The sequence below is a fragment of the Phaethon lepturus genome, unplaced genomic scaffold (assembly GCF_000687285.1).
Source record: "Phaethon lepturus isolate BGI_N335 unplaced genomic scaffold, ASM68728v1 scaffold9582, whole genome shotgun sequence".
Taxonomy (NCBI): Eukaryota; Metazoa; Chordata; class Aves; order Phaethontiformes; family Phaethontidae; genus Phaethon; species Phaethon lepturus.
The window spans coordinates 466-23,083 of NW_010522572.1; the positions used below are offsets into that span (position 1 = coordinate 466).

The 22,618-nt window shown below is 40.9% G+C and overlaps 1 protein-coding gene across 1 annotated transcript in view; it reads left to right on the forward strand.

The window, feature by feature from the left end:
- Nucleotides 1-11,236: 11,236 nt before the first annotated feature.
- Nucleotides 11,237-22,618, forward strand: part of MKL1 (megakaryoblastic leukemia (translocation) 1) — a 45,913-nt gene continuing 34,531 nt past the window's right edge. Inside the window, exon 1 of the mRNA XM_010281842.1 lies at nt 11,237-11,363. Coding sequence (XP_010280144.1) covers nt 11,237-11,363 — 127 coding nt within the window. The remainder of the gene's footprint in view (nt 11,364-22,618) is intronic.

Genomic DNA, 22,618 nt, shown 5'->3' on the forward strand with positions numbered 1-22,618 from the left:
GTTTCAATCTGCCTCACTGTCTCCTCATCCAGTTCATACTTCCATCAGCTTCTCTAGGAGGATCTTACAGGAGACAGTGTCAAAAGCCTCACTAAGTCAGGGTAGACAATATCCACTGCTCTCTTCTACCACGTCTGTCCACATTGTAGCTCAAGCCTAAAGACAGTTTTGCCCAGTAGCTGTCTTGCTCAGGCAAAAATATTTTCTGATTTTCTGATAGGAGAGAATTGTTAGTTTGTAGTAAATTCTGGACTTACTACAGCATAGGTGCCAAAAGTAAGCATATGGCAATGTGTATACTGTTAAAATTGTTTTTGTTCTAAAGAGTTTGTTTGTAAGTGACTTCTGTTAAGCCAACTGTTAGATGTTTTGGGAGTGAGCAGCCAAGTCCTGTCAGATCATAAGAACTGGCAGGCATATAAAAAAACCATATCTTTTTCAGTTGCATGCTTATCTATTCAATTAGATCATCAACCTATTTGCTTTTATATGGCTCCACTTTAATGGTCCCTCTCTTGTGACTGGATTCATAAAATAGATTTGGTAACCAAGGAAGGATTTCCAATTCCAGTTCTTACACACAGACTCTGTGTTACATATAAATCTCTCTACTTATTTTAACTTAGTTTATCAATCCAGAGGGGTTTTAATAGAATTGAATTGTTTAGAATCCAGAAATGTAAGGTTCTGACTGATGGGTTCTGGTAACTCATACCAAAGCGACAAAAGAAGATCTTAAAGGGGTGCCACACAGCTGATGAAAGATAGTGACTGAAGAGACTTCTCTGCATATTGTTTCAGGTGAGCTCACAGGTTTAGGAGAAGGGAATCAGAACAGAAAACTGAGGCCCAAATCAGAACATAATGTTCCAAGCAGAGTTACGTTTACAGTTATAAGCACTTAGGCTACATGCCTGTGGTGGGTTGACCCTGGCTGGATGCCAGATGCTCACCAAAGCCGCTCTATCACTCCCCTCCTCAACAGGACAGGGGAGAGAAAATACAATGAAAAGCTCGTGGGTTGAGATAAGGACATGAAGAGATCGTTCAGCAATTACAGTCATGGGCAAAACAGACTCAACTTGGGGAAAATTAATTTAATTTATTGCCAATCAAATCAGAGTAGGATAATGAGAACTAAAACCAAATCTTAAAACACCTTCCTCCTTTTCCTCCTTTCTTCCTAGTCTCAACTTTACTCCCAATTTTCTGTACCTCCTCGCCCTGAGCAGGGCAGGGGGATGGGATTTGCAGTCAGTTCATCACATGTTGTCTCTGCTGCTCCTTCTTCCTCAGGGAGAGGACTCCTCACACCCTTCCCCTGCTTCAGCATGGAGTCCCTCCCACAGGAGACAGTCTTCCACTAACTTCTTCCCTTCCTTCAGGGAAGGCCTTCCCACAGGCTGCAGTTCTTGATGAACTGCTCCAGCCTGGGTTCCTTCCACAGGGTGCCGTCCTTCAGGAACAGACTGTTCCAGCCTGGGTCCCCCATGGGGTCACAAGTCCTGCCAGCAAACCTGCTCCAGCCTGGGCTCCTCTCTCCATGGGTCCATAGGTCCTGCCAGCAGCCTGCCCCAGCGTGCGTTCCCATGGGGTCACAGCCTCCTTCGGGCATCCACCTTCTCTGGTGCGGGGTCCTCCCCAGGCTGCAGGTGGAGGTCTGCTCCAGCATGGAGCTCCATGGGCTGCAGGGGCACAGCCTGCTTCACCATGGTCGTAAACATGTGCTGCAGGGGAATCTTTGCTCTGGCCCGTGGAGCATCTCCTGCCCCTCCTGCTGCGCTGACCTCGGTGTCTGCAGAGCTGTTGCTCTCACATATTCTCACTCCTCTCTCTGGCTGCAATTGCTGTTGCACTGGGGTTTTTTCTCCCCTTCTTAACTTTGTTACCCCAGAGGTGCTGCCACTGTCGCTGATGGGCTCATCCTTGGCCGGCGGCAGGTCCATCTTGGAGCTGGCTGGCACTGGCTTTATCAGACATGGGGGAAGCTTCTAGTAGCTTCTTGTAGACACCATCCCTGCAGCCCATCTGCTACCAAAACCTTATATACAGTGCCTTTCAACGCTTTTAAGCCAGTTGGGGATTAAAACTCATAAGATTTGGCAGATTTTGCTGGGGCAACAGAAGAGGATACACCCTCTCAGTAACTTGCTTTTTTGCTCTCATGGCTGGGTTTACCATAACTCTTGCATATGAGATAAAATTTGTTTTATAAGTAATCATGCTCCTTGCAAAGGAAGCCTGTGTCTCTGGAAAATGGGATTTATCATGAACCACATAAGTATTTTAGGTCAATTCGGGTTGTTTGGAGAAAATACTGTGTTTTGGTCTGGTACCTGTGGGTATTGTGACCATTGGCGACAGGTACAAATGATGTATGAACTAGAAGTTGTACATTTCATACCAAGAGTCTGTCTTCTGTTACAGCCTTGAACAACTTCAGGGAAAATAAACCTTTGGTTTGGTTAATGCAGAATACAATTTACTTAAAAATGTAGTCTGTGGAGAAGGAATGGTAGTACCATCAAGATTGCATCTTCCTGAAGCGATAGGCAAGTGAATGCCACAAAGGCATTAAAAGACTCCTTCCACTATAGCATAACCAGGATATTTTTCCTGCTAATCAAAACCTGAATGATTTAGTGGCATGCAGGTAAAAACTATCCTAAATTTAGTCTCACTCTGTCTCTCTCTTGAGATTCATACTTTACGTTGCAGTTAAAGTCTGAAATGTCTGCACATGGAGGAGGGGAGATAAATCCATACTAGAACCTGGCAGCCCTTTCCTTCTTTATCAGTGCAGTCCATTCCATGAAATTAAATGGTTGCGGGCCTTGACATTGTCTCAGGCTTATTTTATGTTTAGCTAAAGATTAAAACTTGAACATACTATACATTTTTGTATTTGAAACAGAAATTCAGTTGTTGAAGCAACCATGAAATCTTGAGATTGGCATCTATCCAGGGGATAGCTGAGAATTTTGGCACTAAGGGAGGAGTTTGAGCATTTGACATTGGAGGTGATTTATAGATCTTTGGCAATGCAAGAACTAAATTTTGGATTCTAAGGACGAAATTATTTCCCATCTCAAAAAATCCTAACAGTAGCTTTTTTTTGACTGAGAGGGTGAGAGGAGCATCTGTGACAATGGAAAAGGGGACCACCACTTTCAGTTGCAGCTAACCGCTGATATTATAAAACTTCCTCTCCTACTTTACCTCATCCAAGCCTCTACTACAACGTGTCTGTGACAAAGCACTTGAACCATTTTTGGAGAAGAAGTTAACAGTTGAAAAAATCCCACATATAAAATTATTAACATTGTTATTTTATATATATAATATAATATAACAACAATCTAAGTTGCTTCAGAAACTTCAGAGCAGACTTTAGGCTTATTTTTTTATTTTAACTGTCCATTGGCTACTAACTTATTAAATGAATGGGATGGTTTATGGTATTTTTAGAATTATAACTCCATAGTTGTTTCAAGTTGAGAAGCAGTCTTCTGCAAACATAAAAGGTAAATAGATATTTTAATAAAAATCTACATTCTGGGATTGCAATTCTGTATCAGATTAACAAAAAATAATTGTAATATTGAGTCTCAACAGTGTTGTTATTTCCCATGTAAATGATGTGTTTGGAGAAGAAACAGTAGCTTTCTGGGCAAAAGTCACAATCCTGTAGCAAGAGTTTACCTAGTAGCTATTCTGCTAATACAAACTGCGAAGCAAATGAAGGGTTTGCTAATCCTTTCATGAGCAGTGCATGAACATCGAGTGCAGCCTGGCTGTTTCCTCTCTTGCTTAGGTAGTTTAAAAATAGATTGCATTTTCCAAGTGTTTGCAGGTAGCCCCTTTGTGCAGCAGGAGGGTTTGATAGAGAAGAAACCTTTTATTGCCAGAAGCTGAAAGGATGTGGGAAGAAGAAGTGCAGTGTATCTTCTGCTCACAACCACCGGTATTAGTGACATAACTTCTCAAACTCAGAGACATGCCTTAACATGAGGGGAAGGGTATCTTTCTTCCATCCTTCCACAGTTACTCCCTCCTACAAAGAAATTGCTGTTTTAAGGCAAATTCAAGTTGCCTCCTTTTCCACTCTGTCCTGCTCACTACCTGTCTTGGTCTAGCAGCCAGAACTTCTTTTTTCCTGCTCTTAAGAGCAAAACCAAATGTTTCATGTTTTTCTGTTTTCTCTTGTTCATACTGTTTTAAATTAATGCCTGGAATATCTGCAAGAGGAAATATTTTGAAATGTCTGGTCTCTTATGCTCAGCGTTCTTTACTGGGCACAGCATATACTTACTCACATGTCAGTCTCCCTGCAACCTCTGAATGTTCCTGCCAGTGTGTGGTGGTGGTAGTGGGGAAATGCACATCTGCATGTGTGTGAGCACATCTGCCTACCCCTGGAGATGTTATTTGGGGTGCATGTGAGTGAATTAGCAAACATAACTGTAGGTGGGAAGGCTGATAAGAACTATTTTAACTTTGTTGAATCTTGGGTGACTGTCTCTGGCTTGAAACCTTTGACTCTTTTATAACAGGTAAACTATTGCTCTTAGGTAAAAGCAGGGAACTGTTACTCTTACTTCCCTTGGTTTTAAGTAATTATTTTTGAGCATGATGGATAATAGCTGAACTAAGGAGTATATGGGAATTCTGTTGCAATTCCAGCTGGAGCAGCCCCTCAATTAAGCCTCTCCACTGGAGATACCCACCCCACATTTGAGATGCCATACTTGATGTGTGAGCTTTCCCTGTGAAGCTCGTTGGCTTAGCAAAGGTAATTTGAGCTAATCTTTCTAACTTTGCACTGGAACAGAGTGAGAGCATTCATACAACCAGTTCTGGGGGCTCAGCAGGGGGTGGTAACTTGAAGAAGCGTTAGTAACTTTGAACTATAAAGAGGTATGCAGCAGTGTTTGCATCTAACCAGAATTTGTCAACCAAAATGGTAAAAATAACAAATAAAATGTGTTTGGATATGTGGTTTTAATTTACTTGCTTGGTTTTGTTAGGCTCATGCACCGTGGACTACAGTTGTTTGGGAACTAGCTATAAAACTTTCTCTTAATCTCTCTGCTTTCCTCCTTCCCTCTACAGTTTTCTGTTGTGGACAGAGTCTTTCCACGACATTAGCCAGAGAAATCCACCTACTAGTTGCATTTCTTCTCTTGGATAGAAATCTCTACATAGGCAACACCATTTTGTCGTGAAGGGGTGTATGTGCAGCTTTCTGGAGGATGGCATTGACAGAACTGTTGCCGGTGGTTTTCAAAAGAAAATAAAACCAAACTCATAAAGAAGGTGATTTAACTGACTTGTCTTCAAAAGTTGTACTGCTTTCTTTGGCTGCATGGATGACACATTCTGAGTGGGTGTAACACTTCCATTTAGTAATATTATGAACATGTGCTGCCTAATGCTTTTGTTTCGATACCATCTAGAGTCGGGTAGACTTCTGAACTGTTTCCTTCTCTTCATCACCCCCTGGCATCCTCAGTACAACAGGTCCTGGAGGGGAGGGAGGAAAGAGGAGAACATGGACCATAAATGAACCAACATCTCTGCTTCCCTTCCTCTCTCTCCTTCACCTCTTTTCTGCCCTTGTAGCAACATTGCCGCAGTCTCTTTGCAAATGACCTTTGGTCAGCAACACTGACCAACTGTGTTCTTGGTCTGGGGGAGGGGAGAGGTGGGAAAAGCAAAGGTTTTGGGTTCCTTCTGCCTCTCCTTCCTCCTCAGGTCTGCAAAGCCTGGGAGAGAGGCAGGGCTGAGTGGGGAGAGGGGGATGGGGCACTGCTGCTGCTGTCTTTCCACACCTCACTTGCAATATTGACTTGCCTTGCTGGTTGGAAACTGCTTATCTACCGAGTTAATCAAATGCAGATCAGCGTTGCATTCCTTGGGCTGAACTGATTCTTCTCGCTCCTGTGTTTTGCAGATAGGGATCGCAGATTTCGTGTGTGTGTTTTCAGGGAAAGGCAAACTGACATCTTGGCTGAATCCCAAGGAATGGGGTGGGTGGCAGAGTTTATATATGTGCTGGGGGTTGATTTGGCTCTAGCTGCTGTGTAAAGTTCACTTTGGCAGCTGAAAGATGCAGAGAGAAGCACTTTCAGAATTAGAGACTGTGAGGTAATGAGAAAGTGACATAGGAAAGGAAGTGGGGGGAGGAGGCTCAAAATGCGCCTTGACATCATCTGATAAGTTTTCCAGCCTGTGCAGCAGCTATTTTTATGCTCTCAACTCACAGTATTTACAGCTCAATGACAGCCAACTTGCCAAAAGTGGGGGTGGTGGTATATCCCAGAGTGGGTTGGGGGACTGAAGAGCTGCTCAAAAAGCTACGGCAAACGTCCAGGTTCCCAGGCATGCCCGCTGCTGTTGCCTTTTTTTACATCTGCATGGTAGTTACCTTTGGCTACCTGTCGTGTCTAGGAGTTTTCTGCACACTGACTGGCAGCACTAGCTGTCACCAGCTAGTTGAAAAGATCAGAGTATGTAAAATTCAGGCTCTTCTGAGAACCGGAGAAGCAAGAATGTCCAGTGCTCCCAGCTTGATGTTCCTACTTCTTCCTGAAGGTCACTGTTGGTGGGAGGCAGGATCCTGGGAATATCCAAAGCAAATTCACATTACATAAATGTGATTCTTAGCTGAGAAAAAGTAAGCGACACAAGTGTCGGTGTGAAGCCTGTATTTATTTTGAAGTATAAAATGAATAAAGTCATAAGACATCAAAGGTTTACAGTGATGTAGGTGCAGCATTCTGTTATTTTTCCAGCTTTTGTCTGCTTGCTAGAAATATCAGAAACAGATCTTCAAATATAGTGGGCTCATATGTCTTTGTAAGGGTTCTGGCTTAGACCTCGACTGAGGTCTTTCTCATGTTGCCTCAGTATGCATGTATTGCAGCTGTTTGCCAGTTTTTAGCAGTACATTGTTTGGATTTCATCACTGAATTGTGTGCATGCAGATCCTTGCAGGCATTGTGTCGTGTGAGAACATTATTACTGGGGGAAGGAAGACAGAGAACCTGCTGCAGGGAGGACTGAGGTGAAAGGAGGAAAAAAAAGCACATTTTAAGTCGGTGTGAGTGGTTTGTCAGAAAATTTTCTATCTGCTCATTAATTTGAATTTAAAGAATACATTAATCTTTGGGGATAAAACTAATGATGTAATTTTGTGTTACAGTTAAGCTGATCCAAAGTTAGCCTGTGTCAAGACTGGTGTAGTCTCTCTCTCTTCCCAGCTGTGTTCACCAGCCAGAATCTCTGGTGTTCATCCCACCTGTTGGTAATGCTGTTTAGTAGGTTGAATTGGGTCATTAAGATACCAGACAAATGTCAGAACTGGTTTTAAGGAGGCTAAGAGCGTGTGTAGCTGAGAGAGGACAGGAGGTGGTGAACTGGGAGAGATTCTTTTGTTGGTAGCTAGTTTAAAGCTGTAGTAGCTTCCAGGTCTGATGCTAACTTTGCACGGGCAAATCTTTGTGTGATCCTGGAATTTAAAGGTCAAATATCCATGGCAGGGTTAGAACTTAACTTGAGGGTTGTTCACTCTTCCATAGTTCTCTTCTAGCACAGAATGGGAATTTGAAAAAACTGCTGCTTATATGCTGTCTTGGCTTTTGAGAATAGAAAAACAAAAGAAGAGAAAGTTAGGATTTGTTCAAAATAGTAAGTAATGATAACTGGCATTCAAATGTAAGTATTGCATTCTGCGCCCACCAGGCCTCAGAACTTGCAGCAGTATCCGTGCAAGCCATGTGTACACCTGGTTACTTTTTATTTCTGCGTGAGGGTATAAATAGTAATGCAGCATCTTGAGGAAGAATACATTCCCACAGTCTGTATCTCATTTCACACTTGAAAGTCAAAGGATGTAAGGCTCATTAGATGTCTCATGGACAGATTATGAAAATTGGGTTTGATGTTTTCTAAACCAGAAATCTGTGGCAAATACCTAGGTCCTGTTGATAAAGGTGATCTTTCTGCCAACAGCACTGCTGCCAATTCTAGGATAGAGGTTGTGCAAGACACTGAATGTTGGACACGCATTGGTGTGGGTTGATCGTACTTTTCTGGAGTGGTTAAGCAACTGAAACTGATGGTAGAAATCCTAACTCTGCCATGAAATGTACCTTCCCTTCTACCCTGCTGATTTCCAAAGTAACTGTCAAAGTTACTCATCAGGCCTTACTTGTTCTTACAGTATGCTTGTGTTTCTGTCCATGTGATCATTGATCAGACTTTCAGAGCTCTTACCGGTACATCAGGATCCAATAAAACAAATTAAACTTTTGTTTAACTTTTTGATGCTCATCAACATCTGGTAGTAGTGTCAGTGTTTCATACATGACAGGTTTATCTTGGTCTTTACTTACTTATCAGAATCCATATTTTGCAAGGAGGTACCCCACAAGTGCTTGCTTGTGTGTCGAAGATATCCTCCAACCTGGGCCCCTTGGAGTTTGTTTTCTTACAGCATTTACGGCATTATCCAAGTCCTTTTTGGAATGTTCTGGCCCATCTTTCTCTTTTTTGGATAATTGCTCCTTTTTTCAGAATGCTTACTAACTCTGTAGGACGAATTTGATACTGTAGGACAAAATTTTAGAGTATCTTGCTCAGTGAAGAAAAAATCTATCTACCTACCATTGAGCCAATCAGGTGTTTTCTTTCCAAGCTGTTTTCTACATAGGAAGAAAGGTATGTTGCATACATATCTGCAGTTCTTCAGTAATACATTGAGAGGATCAAATCTTCATCAAGTTGGAGTTGTCAATTATAGCCACAGAGGATTGGTTGTACCATCAGGTTGCTGAAATTGGCAATGTATTTCATGTATTATTAGCTGTTTGGTGCCTCTCTTCTTTCAGTTCTTAAAGTTTTCTTCATCACAACTTGGGCAACACCTTAGGGCTGTTTTGGCAATACCTGGGTATTGGTGAGTCAGCTGGATAGAGCAACCAGCTCACATTTCCCAAGCCTTGTACACTGTAGTGAACTTCTACCTCAGAGGCCTTGGCTGGCAAAGTAATAGCAGTCTTTGACCTCTGTAGCTGAATCTTGTCATTTCCACCATGCAGTTAGTGTACTGCTTGCCAGAAGAAGTAGGACTCAGTCTGGCACAGGGTAGTAGTTCTTTAGTTATTACAGTAATTATGGGACCTGTCTGCACAGAGTATCAGGACTGATTCAATGTGCAGTTGTGTGTTGCTGCTGAAAGGGAAGACCCGGACAGTGTGTTTCTTTCTCTCCTCCTTCATTCTAGTTTTAGCACTCTTGTGGTCTGCCAGCTCAGCTTCCCAAGGCAGCTCTCTGCAGTGTCACGACTGCTAATGCTCACGCAAAAGCAGGATCATCTATTTATGCAGTAATTTGACCTTAATGGCCAAAGTTCATTGTGAAACTGAACCTTTACCTGACTTTTACAAATCCTAAATTTAAGATGAGAGTTTGTGTTGAGTATACATTGGTAATTTAGGGATAATGTGATTACGGAGCTTTATATTATCACCAAAAGTATTTTTTTACCCACAGGAACTTTAGAGTTTGGATTCTTTTCTGACTGAAGGTTGAACGTTTCAAAGTAAGAAGAGTACTGTTGAAGGTACTCAGAAATGTCACTCATGCCATCTAGCATCATTATTTAGTAAACATGTAAAATTCTGTATATTAGTTTTTAGTTTGTAACAATACGTAAGATTGTTTTTTTGCTCTAGTGCAGCTTATGGCGGAGTTAGTCATGCTTTTTAAATTCGGTTGAACACCATTTTTCTTAGATATTAGCTTCATTATTAGAGACTTTTTTTTTCTCTGTGGTTGTTATTCCAGCCTGGCTTTATAAAATGGCTTGGATGCCTCTCAAACTATTTGGAGATGAGAAATTTTTGTCTTGATTGGGGGTGGGGGCAGAGTATGAAATGGAGACTGTTCCAATAGTGTTTACAGTATTTAACTTCTTATTTTTATAACGTCCGTGTGGCTATCTTTGCTTCAGGCTTGTAGGATGATACCAATTACTATTAATCTGGTTTTTTTCTGGGAAGATACCAGAATATTTTTTTCCAGGTACGTGTATTCATTGCACAGCTTTTCTTTTTTTTTTTTTTTTTCCTCAGACTTATTGCACCTTTTATGATGCATGCTTAGTGAGATTAAAAACTAACAAAGCCACCAGCTGTACTGGTGAGAGTACCTCCTGGCTGTTGCTTGGATGGAACGTGCTTTTTCCTGGCCACTTCCAATTCCAGTACCACGTTGAGTAGTACGTATAACCAAAGTTTGTCAACCATATGGCATCTGTTCATGATGCACATTAAATAAGCTCCAGGTAAAATGACTGCCTCCATACAAGCACAGATTCTGAAGTTCTAGTGCTTGCAGTAGAGGGTTATTGATTGAGGGTTCCTGATTGTCTTCAGGTAGGTGTTTCTGCTAGGTTGGGAGAAAGGATTTAAGGGAAGAAGAGGCGAGAGTGTGTGCTTGTACAGAAGTAGCCTGATGTTACTTATATGTGGTCTCAGAGCAAATGCGTAGAGGAACTCTATTTCCCAGATTATCAGTTTAGCTCTCTCCAAAACTAAAATTCCATTTCTGATAGTTTAAACAGGAAGGGACAAAAGGCAGTGCGGCTTCTGCACTCAGAATGGTGGTGTTCTCCTAGCTGTGTGCACGGCGTGCTTACGGTTGGGAGTTGCAGGGGGAGAGAGGGTAGTGCACAATCACATGATATTGCCTGTCTGGCAGGTGTTTGTGGTGTGAGTAGAGAAACCAACTGTTCACTATTTTGGGTGAATGAGGTTGGCTGTTACTGCAAGTGGCCCCACGAAGAAGTCCACGCATCTGTTGATAAGCACCGCTCTGCATACTGGGATCCTGAATGCTTATAGCCGCTTGCTGAAACAGTGAAGTTTCTGTCTGAGCTTTGAGATAGTAGGGAGAAAAGATTTGCCATGAGCCTTGCTGATTTTAATCTTTAGATGTTGGCTGTCAGGATTTGTCTGTGCCTCAAGTACTTCTCTGTTCCTATGCAAGCACAGCCTTGGAATCTAGCAGTAAACTAATTTTTTTTTCCAGTCTCCCGCTTCGTGCAGTGACCGAAACCTGGTAGAGAGGGATTGCGGTTGGGTCTCTTGTGAGGATTAAGCACCCCTTCCACTAGCCTGGGACGCCTCCTGTGTTACAGAATCTGCCTTCAGGTCCAGGGATTTGCTCTAATATGTTGGATAAAGCCAAGACACTCCAGCCTGCCTATGTCGGGATTGTGCCGCTTGCAGAGACTGTGTTAAAGCAAGGGAAGAGCTGTTCAAGCACATATCAGGATTCATACCACAGCTTACGAGAAGGTTAGCAGGCTCTGCTTTCTTTGTTGTAGGCACTGTGTAATTGGTTTGTGGGATTTTTTTTTAATTATTTTTTTTCCCTATTGCATATTGAATCTGCCTACTTTTTCTTTTCTGGGCAGTAATCCAGATTTTGGGTTTCCCACTGACTCCTGTGACCTGTTGTCCCTGAGGGCGCTCAAAAGCATGTCATAGAATGAGGTCGGAGCTCTGTATGTAGTGACTTGCAGTGCCTGGACCTTAGGACAATTTCACTTGCATTTGGAAGTTTTAATTTCAGAGTTTAAATTTCTTCCTTTCCTCTATGTCTATAGTAATGTTTAAGGCTGTTTTATTAAAGGTGTAAAAGCTTGTTCTGGAGTGTCAACTCTGCTTTGGAGGAGACAGTATCATGTTTTAAGTTTCAGTATGTTGCTGTTTGGAGAGTGTGGAAGGAGTGGGATCTGTATATCTAAATGTGATTTTGTTTTAGATAGTGGTATTCTCCTGCAAATATATCTGATTTTTAAGGAGGTTTGACAATTCTGAAAGATTATGTAGACAGATAGAGGTCAAATTTCACGGAGTGATATCTACAAGGAGAGAAGATCTGGAGGGATTGAGAAAAGATTGAGAACATGAAAACAGACAGTGATCCATTCATAGTGCACAGCACAATAAATAGCAACAAACAGGAACTGGGAAAAGATTGCAGGCAAAAATGACAAAACATAACAAAATGCCAATGGCAAACATAACAAGATTTATGTTTTATCAGAAATACTGGATCCATCTAGCTACAGGTGAAATTTTAATAGGAACTTGCAGGTGCAGGAGTGAATGAAGATCTTGAGAACAGTGGCCTCAGATATAAGGTGACTGATTTTGAGAGTAAGGTGATTTGAGAGGAGCAGAAAATGATTTTCAGTGACATTTGGATCAGAAAAGTAAAATAAAGGGTGGTAGGAGTTGAGGATAAAAAGCCAGACAGAATAAGGCCATGTTTGTTACGGAAAGATGGCCAGTGTGTGGAGGACGATTTCAGCAGCTGCATTTAGAGGATTTTTTCTCTCATATGCAGTTCTAGGCCTGCCAAGTCTGCCAAACAAAACCGTTAACTTTCTACTCCCTATTGTCACTGCCCTTACCAAGCCTCTTTAACAGATATCAAGAGTTAGCTTGTTATTAGATTTTAAAAATATTAAAATTTTTGTTGCTTGTTTTGATTGGCATACTCTTTGTTGAAAAAGTATGGAAAAGAAAACCGAAGTCGCAGTCCTCAAATTCAACTTTGGGAGTCATAAATCCATTAGTATAGGCAGTATTCCCAGATTACTTTGCTCTGGAGTCAAAGAACTGCAGCATATCAGTCTTTAGAGGAAAAAAAAACAAACCAAAATAAAAAGAGCCAGAACTAGCAGCTGTCTTGTATTTTCAAGGCATTGATTGTCACAGAAGGTGAGCACTCTGCATTTGGATGTGCCAGGATACATCTTCATTCAGTCACTAAATATCACAGGCTCTACAGTGGGATAACAGGTAGAATGAGGAAAATGCAATTCTGTAGTACTTTAATCAATATAAAAATGTTTGCTGCTGTCTCAGGTTGAAGCAAATTAAGGTAATTGAATTCTTGTATAATTCTGATTATTGAAAAGGCTGTGTTGACTCTGGAAGTCTAGCAATATCATCAGCCTACCCCATGTCTAATTCATACTTTAATATCATACATGATAAAGCTACTTTCTACCAGCTACCAAACAGGAAGGGTAGGGGAGATAAATAGAAGCTGCCAGCTTCTTTCATGTCAGAAGAGAAAAGAATAACCCTTTAGCTTTGCTGCTGCTCCGTTCAAGTCTCCTGCAGTCTTGGGATGCCTGTTGTATTTATGCTGTAGCATGCACTGTGTTTTGTAGAGCCAATCTTACAGGCAGTGGAGAAGCAGATACACTCATGTGTGAACCCTTATGGAAGCTTTGAAAGTCCAGAATTAGCATTGAGCTGAAACTGTAACGACTGTTGTACCTTAGTTTTGGCCCCCCTGAAAATGTGACAGCTTAGTTTTGTTATCGTCCAGGACAGAAAATTCATGCACTTCTCTTCTTCACTCATTACCGCACACAGGTGAATGGGTGCCAGTCTGCTTTCTCCTCTTTATAAAGCTGGGCAAATAAGGGGTGTCTGTACTATGCTGACAGTGTTCGTACCTGTTCTCTTAATAAATCTCATGAGAAGCTGCTATCTGGAATAGACTTCATCTTATTTCTGTGTGTCTGGAAAACAGATAGTCTCCTAAATCTGATTTATTTTTTTTAATTGGGACTTGACATTGAAGTTTAGGAACTGCTGATCCTTTCCACACAGACATGGATTTGACATGGGGAAGTCAAAGAACATATGCTTGTATTTTTCAAAGTATGTGTTGGAGCAGTTATTTGTAAAATTCCTAGAATTCAGGAATCCATAAACATGTTTTCTTCTCAAGAATGCCCTGGAATGACTTAGTTTTCAAATACCAGAGCCCAGTTTGCAGTTCCTAGACCTGTTAACACGACAGTATGGTAGCCCCTCATGAAAGATGTGAAGAGGGAATTGCAAGCTTTAAAAAATCTCAGAAAGCTACTCAAAAAACGATTAGCATTCATGTGAGTCTAGCTTAGAATTAAGTACTTCCAAAAGTAAATCACAACTTTTCTACCTCTGTGCAATGTCTTTCATTCATTGCTCTTAAACCAAGTGCTTTTTTTGGCAAGTCCTCCCTTCAAAAATGTTCAGTGTAACTTGGGGGCTGACAGTGAAACTCACCTGTCTTTTTCCAAGATTTGTGTCTCAGGGCCCAGACACAGGAACAAGTTCTCGCATGCCATCTGATCTGCCGTAACTGTGTGCACATTCTTGGTCCACAGCAAATGTGAGGTAATTTGAGTTAGCTTAGCCTTTGATTAAACTATTAATATCTGTTCAGTACTTTGAAGAGATCAGGAGTCATGCAAGTGCTTGTTAACATATGGTTCTCTTCATGAGTGATCTAGATCTTACTGTCCTAAGGCCTCCAGGCACCTGAAGGTACGAGCTGGTTGGTGGCCCATACCTCATCCAGTAGAGGGCAGGACAACCTGCATGTGTAGACTTGGAAGCTCTCACCACCAAGGAGATCCCCAGCAAGAGGGCAGCCCCTGCATCTGAGGCATCTCACAGGAATGCAGGGTGACATTCTTCTGTAAAGGTTGATCTGTGTCTTCCTAGTTGAGAGTGGACCTGAAGATGCTATGAGAGATGTCAAAGCGATGCCTTATACAAAATGCGTGGTCAAAAACCAGACGCAAAATGTAACAGGCGCATCTCTGAATTATGGCCAGATGCATCCCATAATTCAGAATTATTTATGCGAATAGTGCTCTGACACAGAAAAACGTAGAAAATGTGTTGAACACATCGGGAGCTAACTTCCTGGCATTTCTTGTGGCAAATTCAGAGGCACAGCAGATGTAGGTAGGTAGACTCCCTGCGGCCTTGTGCTGCAACCACTCTGCAAATGCGTGGCATGGTGGCTGTGACTATGCTTAAAGGGTAAGCGGTGCAGTGAAGGTAAGATAATGATATATTAATATGAGTTAGCTTGAAGTTGGCAGTAAGATGGCAATTAAAATTTATTTTTGCTTTATTGCCAGTGTGCCTCGTTTGACTGCGAAGACTAGAGGTGTTTCAGGATATTTGGTAACTTTATAACACAAGTGGGAAGCTTAGAGAAAGGGTTAACACTGAATGATTAGGGTTTTTATGTCAGTCGTTATCAGTGGAAGGAGAGTCACAGCATTATCCCTGGAGTTGAATTCACATATTTTTTCAATCCTGCTGTCCTAATATGTTTTTGGTTTTTTTGGATATGACATGTTTTCTCCTCTTGGAGTTTACTGAACTATTCCTGTCAGTGTAATGATCCCCAGCTGTTGCTTTAGCCCTAGCTATTTTCATGCTGGGAATGGGAGGAGGAGGAGGACAGAGGCTAGCTTGTTTACCACACTGTGATCTACTTAATTTGTCAAGAAACGGCTGCTATAATACTTTCTTTAGCACAAAGTAATACGAAAAGGAAAAAATTGTAGACTCGGACCTGGAGAAGAGTGAGGAGATGTAAGGACTCAACACATGCAGAAAAACAAAAAAGAATAGAAACCGGGTGTGGTGCAACGAGTGCAGCTGTCAACAGCATTTATGCAGACAATGCTTTGAACTAGTAATGATACCAAGTAAAATTTGCCGTAAGTACTTTCCTGCCCTATCAACTGAATTTTCTTCACAGTTGAACTGAGCTTCATGTTCAATGGCAGTGGTGCTAGGGTATTGATAATCCCAGCAACTGGGAAACAAGTTAATAAAGCTTGAAAAAACTTGTGTGGCTTTGGAATTATTAATGAATTGATAATTATATGCTATCTATTTATTTTAAGGAAATACCTGTATTTATACTTTTAAACAGCAAATGACTGATGCTTAGACTTCCCAGGAACTGTTGAAAAGCAGAATCTTTTTTGAAAACAGAACTATGGTACGTAAGCTCAGATTGCCCGTTTTGCATCCAGAAACAACTTCTGCAGTTAGCATGGTGGTTTAGAGTCCTTGCCAGACAGATGTCACTGTGACTCTCCTGCTCAAAGAAGATAAGGGTCAGTGACAGTTCTGGTTTCTGCTCATACTTTTGGATCCACATCAAGCTGCCTGTGTAAATCTTGTCTCGGTGCTTTTATCATCTATAAGATCTGTCACTAGTCGTCTCAGATTTTTCAGCATTCTGTCACACCTGCAAGTCATTGATCAACAACTTAATGAACATCTATACCAAAAATAAGTGCTTGCTTAGATACTTCCTTTCATCCCCCAACTCCCATCTATCCAGTCTTTTCTGAGCATTGAATTACTGATCTTGTCACCTGCTGCATCAATAAATTTCGATCCAAAATGTTAAAGTAGCACATTTGTTGGCAAGAACCTCTGCAGCCTATGGTAGAAAACGGGACATGGTCCCTGACATAGCATTTGGTTTATCAAACAAAAACATGCAGTGAGCCTATGGGGCAAATTGTGTTCCTTTTTCTTGCAAGAGGCCTGTAAGTGGATGCATAATCTGCTGAATGGTATTAACATGGAGCAGAACTCATGGTTTTCTTTCTCTTACTTGGGCTAGTGGAAGTAGATAGAATGTTTTTCCCTGGCAGTATGTAAAATTTACTAACCTGATACCTCTCCAAACTAAGAGAAGACCCGCAGTAGCTGAAGTACATTTGCAATATGGTGATTACTAATACGAACTACAAAATGGTTTTTGCTTATCAGTGTATTGAGGATTCTTTCCTGGTGTTCAGTGAGACGGGTAGAACTGTGCAGGTGACCTACTGTCAAAATTTATTCTGTATATAATACAGTAAGCATTCTTCCAAGAAAACCAACGTTTGAACTTTCTAGTCTGCAGTTCTGCCATCTGAAGTTAGACTACGCCTGATGAAGCTAACAAGAAATGTGTAAGTAGGTCAATAATAAGGAAGAGGATATATTACTTTGGGGCATGGATTCTTTCCAAAAGTGACAGTGAAAATTGGTGAAATCTTGGCTTTCTGGACAATCTCATTTTAATACAGCCTTTCAGAAGTAGGCAGCTGTAAAGAAAATCTTTTGTAAAAAACAAAACAAAACAAAAAACTATTTGAAAGTTTTCAATGGAAGTGCCCATAATGGATTTTTCTCCATGGTAGGGACACGGATCATCTGTTCATCTGTTGCAGCCATGCTTATAGAGACCTCATTCTGTGGTCTCCATCCCCAAAGGCAGCTCATGGAGCCGAAGCACAGACTGGTGTCTGAGGGCCCATCACCATTCTGAGGGTATTTTCTGTAACGTCTCTGCTGCATCCTAACAGCTGACACATTTAACATCTTTTTGGTAACCTTCCTCACTGAAACACTTGTCAGGGCACAAACGTTGTGCTGCCCAGCTGGATTGCTGGGGGAGAACTGAGCGATGCCTTCTGGGTGACGGAAGGAAGAGAGTCACTTTTGACTTTTTCTGCGTGACGTTTCCCCAGCTTCTTGCTGCTACTTGTTTCTCTAGTTTTACATGCATGGAGGCTATAGCTGTATTTTTTGTAAGAGCTGAATGTGGCAGTGGCTATGTTCTTTGGTTACTCACCTCTGCAAATTTCACAGCAGTGCTGGAAGCCAGGATGTACAGGCTCGATTTTGTGTAATTTGGTCAGTAGTACAAGCAGAATGTAATCTGTCCCCGCAAACAGTTGTGGGGTTTTCTTTCTTATTTTGGTAAATGCTCTTTGTGACGCTCTTTTGATATTCTTTTTCTTTGCTTTCACTTTCTTAAGCTTTCTGTGTTATGTGTGAAAGTTCTTCCAAGCCTGCTTGCAGCTCACACCCTTTTCCATTAGCTGATGTCAAATTGTCCCTTGTCAAATTCTCCCCTTTCAGGAATCAAAGAAAATATTTTAGAAGTAGATGCTAAACTACTAGTACCTTTGTGCCTCACTGAGACTGTGTTACTGCTGCTAATAATAGGTGTCATACTGACTGCGGATCTAACTACCGAGGTTGCAAACACTGTCACCACGTAGCTATCACCACTGCCTCTTTGCTGGAGGGAGCAACAGAAAGAAACCTGTCTGCCCTTCACCTGCTTTTGTTCAGTATATTAGCGAAAGCTCACCTCTATTAGCAGTTGGAGGGAATCTTCCACTGTGTGTAATGAGTGTGGGTGTACATGCTGCTGCCAGCAGTCTCCTCTGTGCCCTTCAGTAGAGGACTGAGCCTGCAATAACATTTTAAACATCTGCAGAATTTGTCCACCAGTCTGAAGTCAAGTGGTCATGCAGGCCATTCTGGACTGCTGGGTTTTTTTAGTTTGCTGATTGACCTGTTACACAGAATTTTATTATTAAGGTATTTATAGCTATGATGGCACTTAAGAACCACACCAAGCCTCATAGACAGATTTGTTTTCAATGCTGTGGATCTTCCCTGGTGGGGGGGGAGGGGGGCGGGGGGGAAGTGTCCTCGAGATCTGTAGTCCAGATCTTTGAAAGAAAGTAAATACCCAAAGAGAGAGGAAGTAAAAAGTAGCAGATAGATGTTGTATGATCACAGTTTAAAGAGTTTGAGGGAATTTGATGTGCTTTTTATGTGTAATGAAAATTCTGGGGATCAGCTTCCATACTGGGCTGCTGTGAAGGAACTGATTTCTAATGTAGAGGATATGATGGCCATGGCTGAATCTTGTAACTTTTTTACGACTAGAAACAGAATTGTAATAGAATTTGTACTTAAACTGTAAAGAAGGTTTCAGACTGTTGCAGTACAAAGGCTGGGATCTTTATTTGAACCTCAGATGCCATGATTGTGGCATGTGCTCTTTGCAGTCTTGGAGAAAACAGCAAAGATGTTTCTCACTACCATGAGTTAAAGAAATATGGTAATTCCTTGTAGCATCCACCTGAAATTCTTGTTAAGAGAGGATGCTGGGGCTTGGACAAAAGCTGGTGGCAGGAGCACTAGCCAGATGGGGGATGCTCTGAGCCTTTACTTTGCTTGTAATATGCATGTTGGGCAAAACCACATTTGTTCCATGTCCTGTGAAATAACTGTCAGCACAATCAACCAACTGAAGCTGGGAGATGCTCAAGCTAGCTAATTTAAAACTATAAGGGCAAGCTTTCCAAGTTCCCTATATAACTGGTTAATTACTTCTTCTAAAGAACTGCTGGTTTTGTATTTAAATTTGCATACTTCTAAGTCCTTTTTTCTACCACTTGTGGAAGAACACATTTGTTCTCATTTGCATTTGGTTTCAGTAAACCAAACATCTTTAGGTGGTTAAGAATCTGAAATGTTCTTGGAAATACAGAATTATTCCACACTTAAGTGGAAAGCCCAAAAACAGAGCTCATATGTTGAGGTCTCCCAGCTGTTGCCACAGAATTTTGGTGGCTTCTTGACCATTAGATGATTTCTGTGAAGGGAGCTTTTAAATTCTATCTGTAGAGGGTGCCCTGTTGCAGAAGGAAGGCTGAATCATTGGGCCAAGACTACAGTCTCTGAAAAATGTTTGAGGAAGATTTTGGCCTTGATCTTAGAGGCCGTTAGTACCCTGGAGCACTGTGCTGTAGCAGAAATTGCAGTATGGGAGGTGAGCTATGAAGGCAAAATACTAGACCATGTTTCTTATTGCTGAAAGAGCATGGAAGGATGTCCCCATCAATTTTAGTATTATAAGCATGTCTAATCAATCATGTGTTTTATGGATATGTCCTGGCACTGTCCCAAGACTTGTTTTTTTTCTGCTTATTAGAAACACAAAAAACATATTATCCCTTGAACCCAGATTTTTAAATAAAATGAAAAGTTTTTCAGATTCTGATATATCTCCAAACAACATGTTTTTTCTTTTTTCATCTGTATAATTTTTCAGAGAAAATATGAGCAACTCTCATGTCTCGTCTTTTAGGAAAATAAAAAGATTGTAGCTCTTTCTTCTTATAAGCAGCGATACCCGTATCTTTACAAGAAAAAAATGAGAAGAGTTCAAACTTGTTTTTCCCTTCTGTAGCTTGCCTTTTGTGCCATCACATTAGCAGGCAGCTGTAGATCTGATTGTCAGGATATGTCTACCCATTCCTTCTTTTTCCTTCATTTGTCCCCATGTGCCACGTCCTATTAAATTATCTTAGAGAATTTCTTTCTAGGGTCTTCTTTGCAAGGTGGTTAAGGGGAATGTTAGTTCTTCCTTGTTCATTATTTCATGGAAACATATAAATCAGTGTAGGCTATGACTCAAATTTACACGAGGAGTTGGGAAATTCTCTGTTTTTCCCCTTTCAAGGCTTCTCTTCCAGCTATAGATAGTAACAATGGATATACAGATGGCATCAACAAGCACTGATTACAGATAATATTTACTGTCTTATGATACTGGTGTGTCAATTTTAGGTAGACCTTTCCACCTAGGTATTTTGTTACAGGTCATCTTGTTGAATCATGCATGGTAGCCAGATTCCATAGATATGGATATGTGCCTAGTTATTCACACGCTTAGTTTTCACCTAACCAGTATTACTGGGACAAAATGATTTTATAAGACTCAGTACCCTGCACAGAAAGCAAATGAACTTTTTCTGTTGACAGACTTGTTGCAGAGTTTTACATGTTGCCTATCTTACTAAATATACCAGGTTACATGTATTTTGGGTTAATATCTTAAAGTCCTATTTTAACAGTTTCAGTGAGTGCTGAAATGGACTATTAGGTGTACCAAGATTTAATTATGAGTGGGCTTCTATGCATTCAACAGAAAGACTTATGCACTAATAGTAATACATTTATCTGATTTTAAAGTTTTAGTATTAAAGACGACAAAGCTGACATTGCATTAAAAAGTAGCAATGATTAAAGTGGCATTAAACCCCCCTAAGTTTTACATGTTTAATGGAAATGGCAGGAGTTAAATCATGAGGGAAGAATGTAAAGGCAAATGCTGTAAAATGCACAGTAACTGCTAGTCTTTCTTTTAAATAACCATAAGAAGAACCTGGCAAAATTCAGCATAATTTTCAAGTTTACATATATTTAGAGCCATATACATGAGTAGCACCTGTGAAATAAACACATGCAATTGTGTGCAATATTGAGGACTGAGATTATAAACTTCTAAGACTATGAACTGGTGGTTCCTTTTGTATCTGCACATTTTACCACTAATGAACGTCAATGCTGACTTGAGCCTTTGAGAACCACCTGCAACAAGAGTAACTATTCTCCGGACGTTAGATCATACCATGTCACGATACTTGGACCATGCTACTGCTTTTGTTTGTTTTGTAATGCTGTGTAATGCTAGCAAAACTAAAATTGCTGTAAACGGTGGCTTTATCTTCTAAGTACAGTTTTTAACTAACATTACTTTGATTTCCACATTGTATCAAATTTGATATGAAGCCTCAAAAATGACCTGCTGAGGTAGCTTGTTGTTCTGTGCTCCTGGTGTGAGCCAGCTACCTTGTGGTAAAATGTGAGGATGGAAATAGATCCTTTTGCTTTTGATTGTGTATTTGCTTCTGATTCCATATTTTTTTTGGAACCTGCTTCTTCTGTAGGTTGGGATCTTTGATTCTGCTAAATTAACCATATCAAAGAATCCATATTTCTCTGTCTCCACTAGCAGAGCTATTTAATGCCTCACAACATTGACTCATTAAAAGATAATGCATGCAAGTATTTAATTGTCCTTTGAAAACATTTATTAAAATTATTCCTATTTAATATTTCTCTTCCAACAGCATCCTCCCAACAAAAAGGGACTATTGACTTGTACCTGTGTCTTTTGGTTTTTTTTTTCCTAGTAGCCAAAACTGGTCTTCTGGAACACAGTCATATAGACAAGGCATCTAATATGTCAGCAGGCATGTGTAAGCTGCATGTCATGTCAATGATTTTATATGACCCAAGAACATTTTGAGCTGTTGAAGCTTTGATGAGTATGTTTTTTTATCAAGAAACAAGCCCTTCTTGTCCTGAGTATGAGAGTCAGTTAATTTTCTCTCTTACTCCTCTTTTTGTGTTCTTAAATGACCAGTCGCTCCTTTTTCTGTACTTTAAAAGTACTTCTGTACCTTTAAATCTTCTGGGCACTTGAGAGCCTGAAGGCTTTTTGAAGTGCTGGACGGAAAAAAAACCAACCCTAGTGTTGCGTGACCCACATTACATCCTGGGATTGTTACTAGCACATATACTGTGAAATAGTTCAAAAGGTGTTGGTTTGGACGTGAAGGATCTGTTCTCTTTTTTAAGAATCTCTTGATAGAGGTTTTAGGCCTACATTGGGCAGAACTGTACTCCTGTTCTCACCTGTACAAATTTTTAATGCTCTCAAAAGCTTACTAAGAGGATAAAAAGAAAAGGTGGTTGTGAAAAAAGTTTCAAGTCTTCTATTACTAGATCTGCCTTTGATGCAGCTGCATGGCTTTCTTCATTAAACCTGCTGTTTGGCTTTGTGCCTACGATCGTCTCTGTTGGACAAGCACAGCTGGGTAAGAAGTTTATCAGTGTTCCCCAAACTGGTATGAGACACCTGTCCATCTAAGTGTATTGTGGCAAAACATGCCGATTTCTGCAGTGCTGCTAAGAAATCCACTTTCACCATTCATGTGACCTGCAATAGGGAAGCGCCTCCTGATCCTGGTTTTGTTTCCTGTTCAGGGTCTGCTACGCAGACCTCTTCTGTGCGT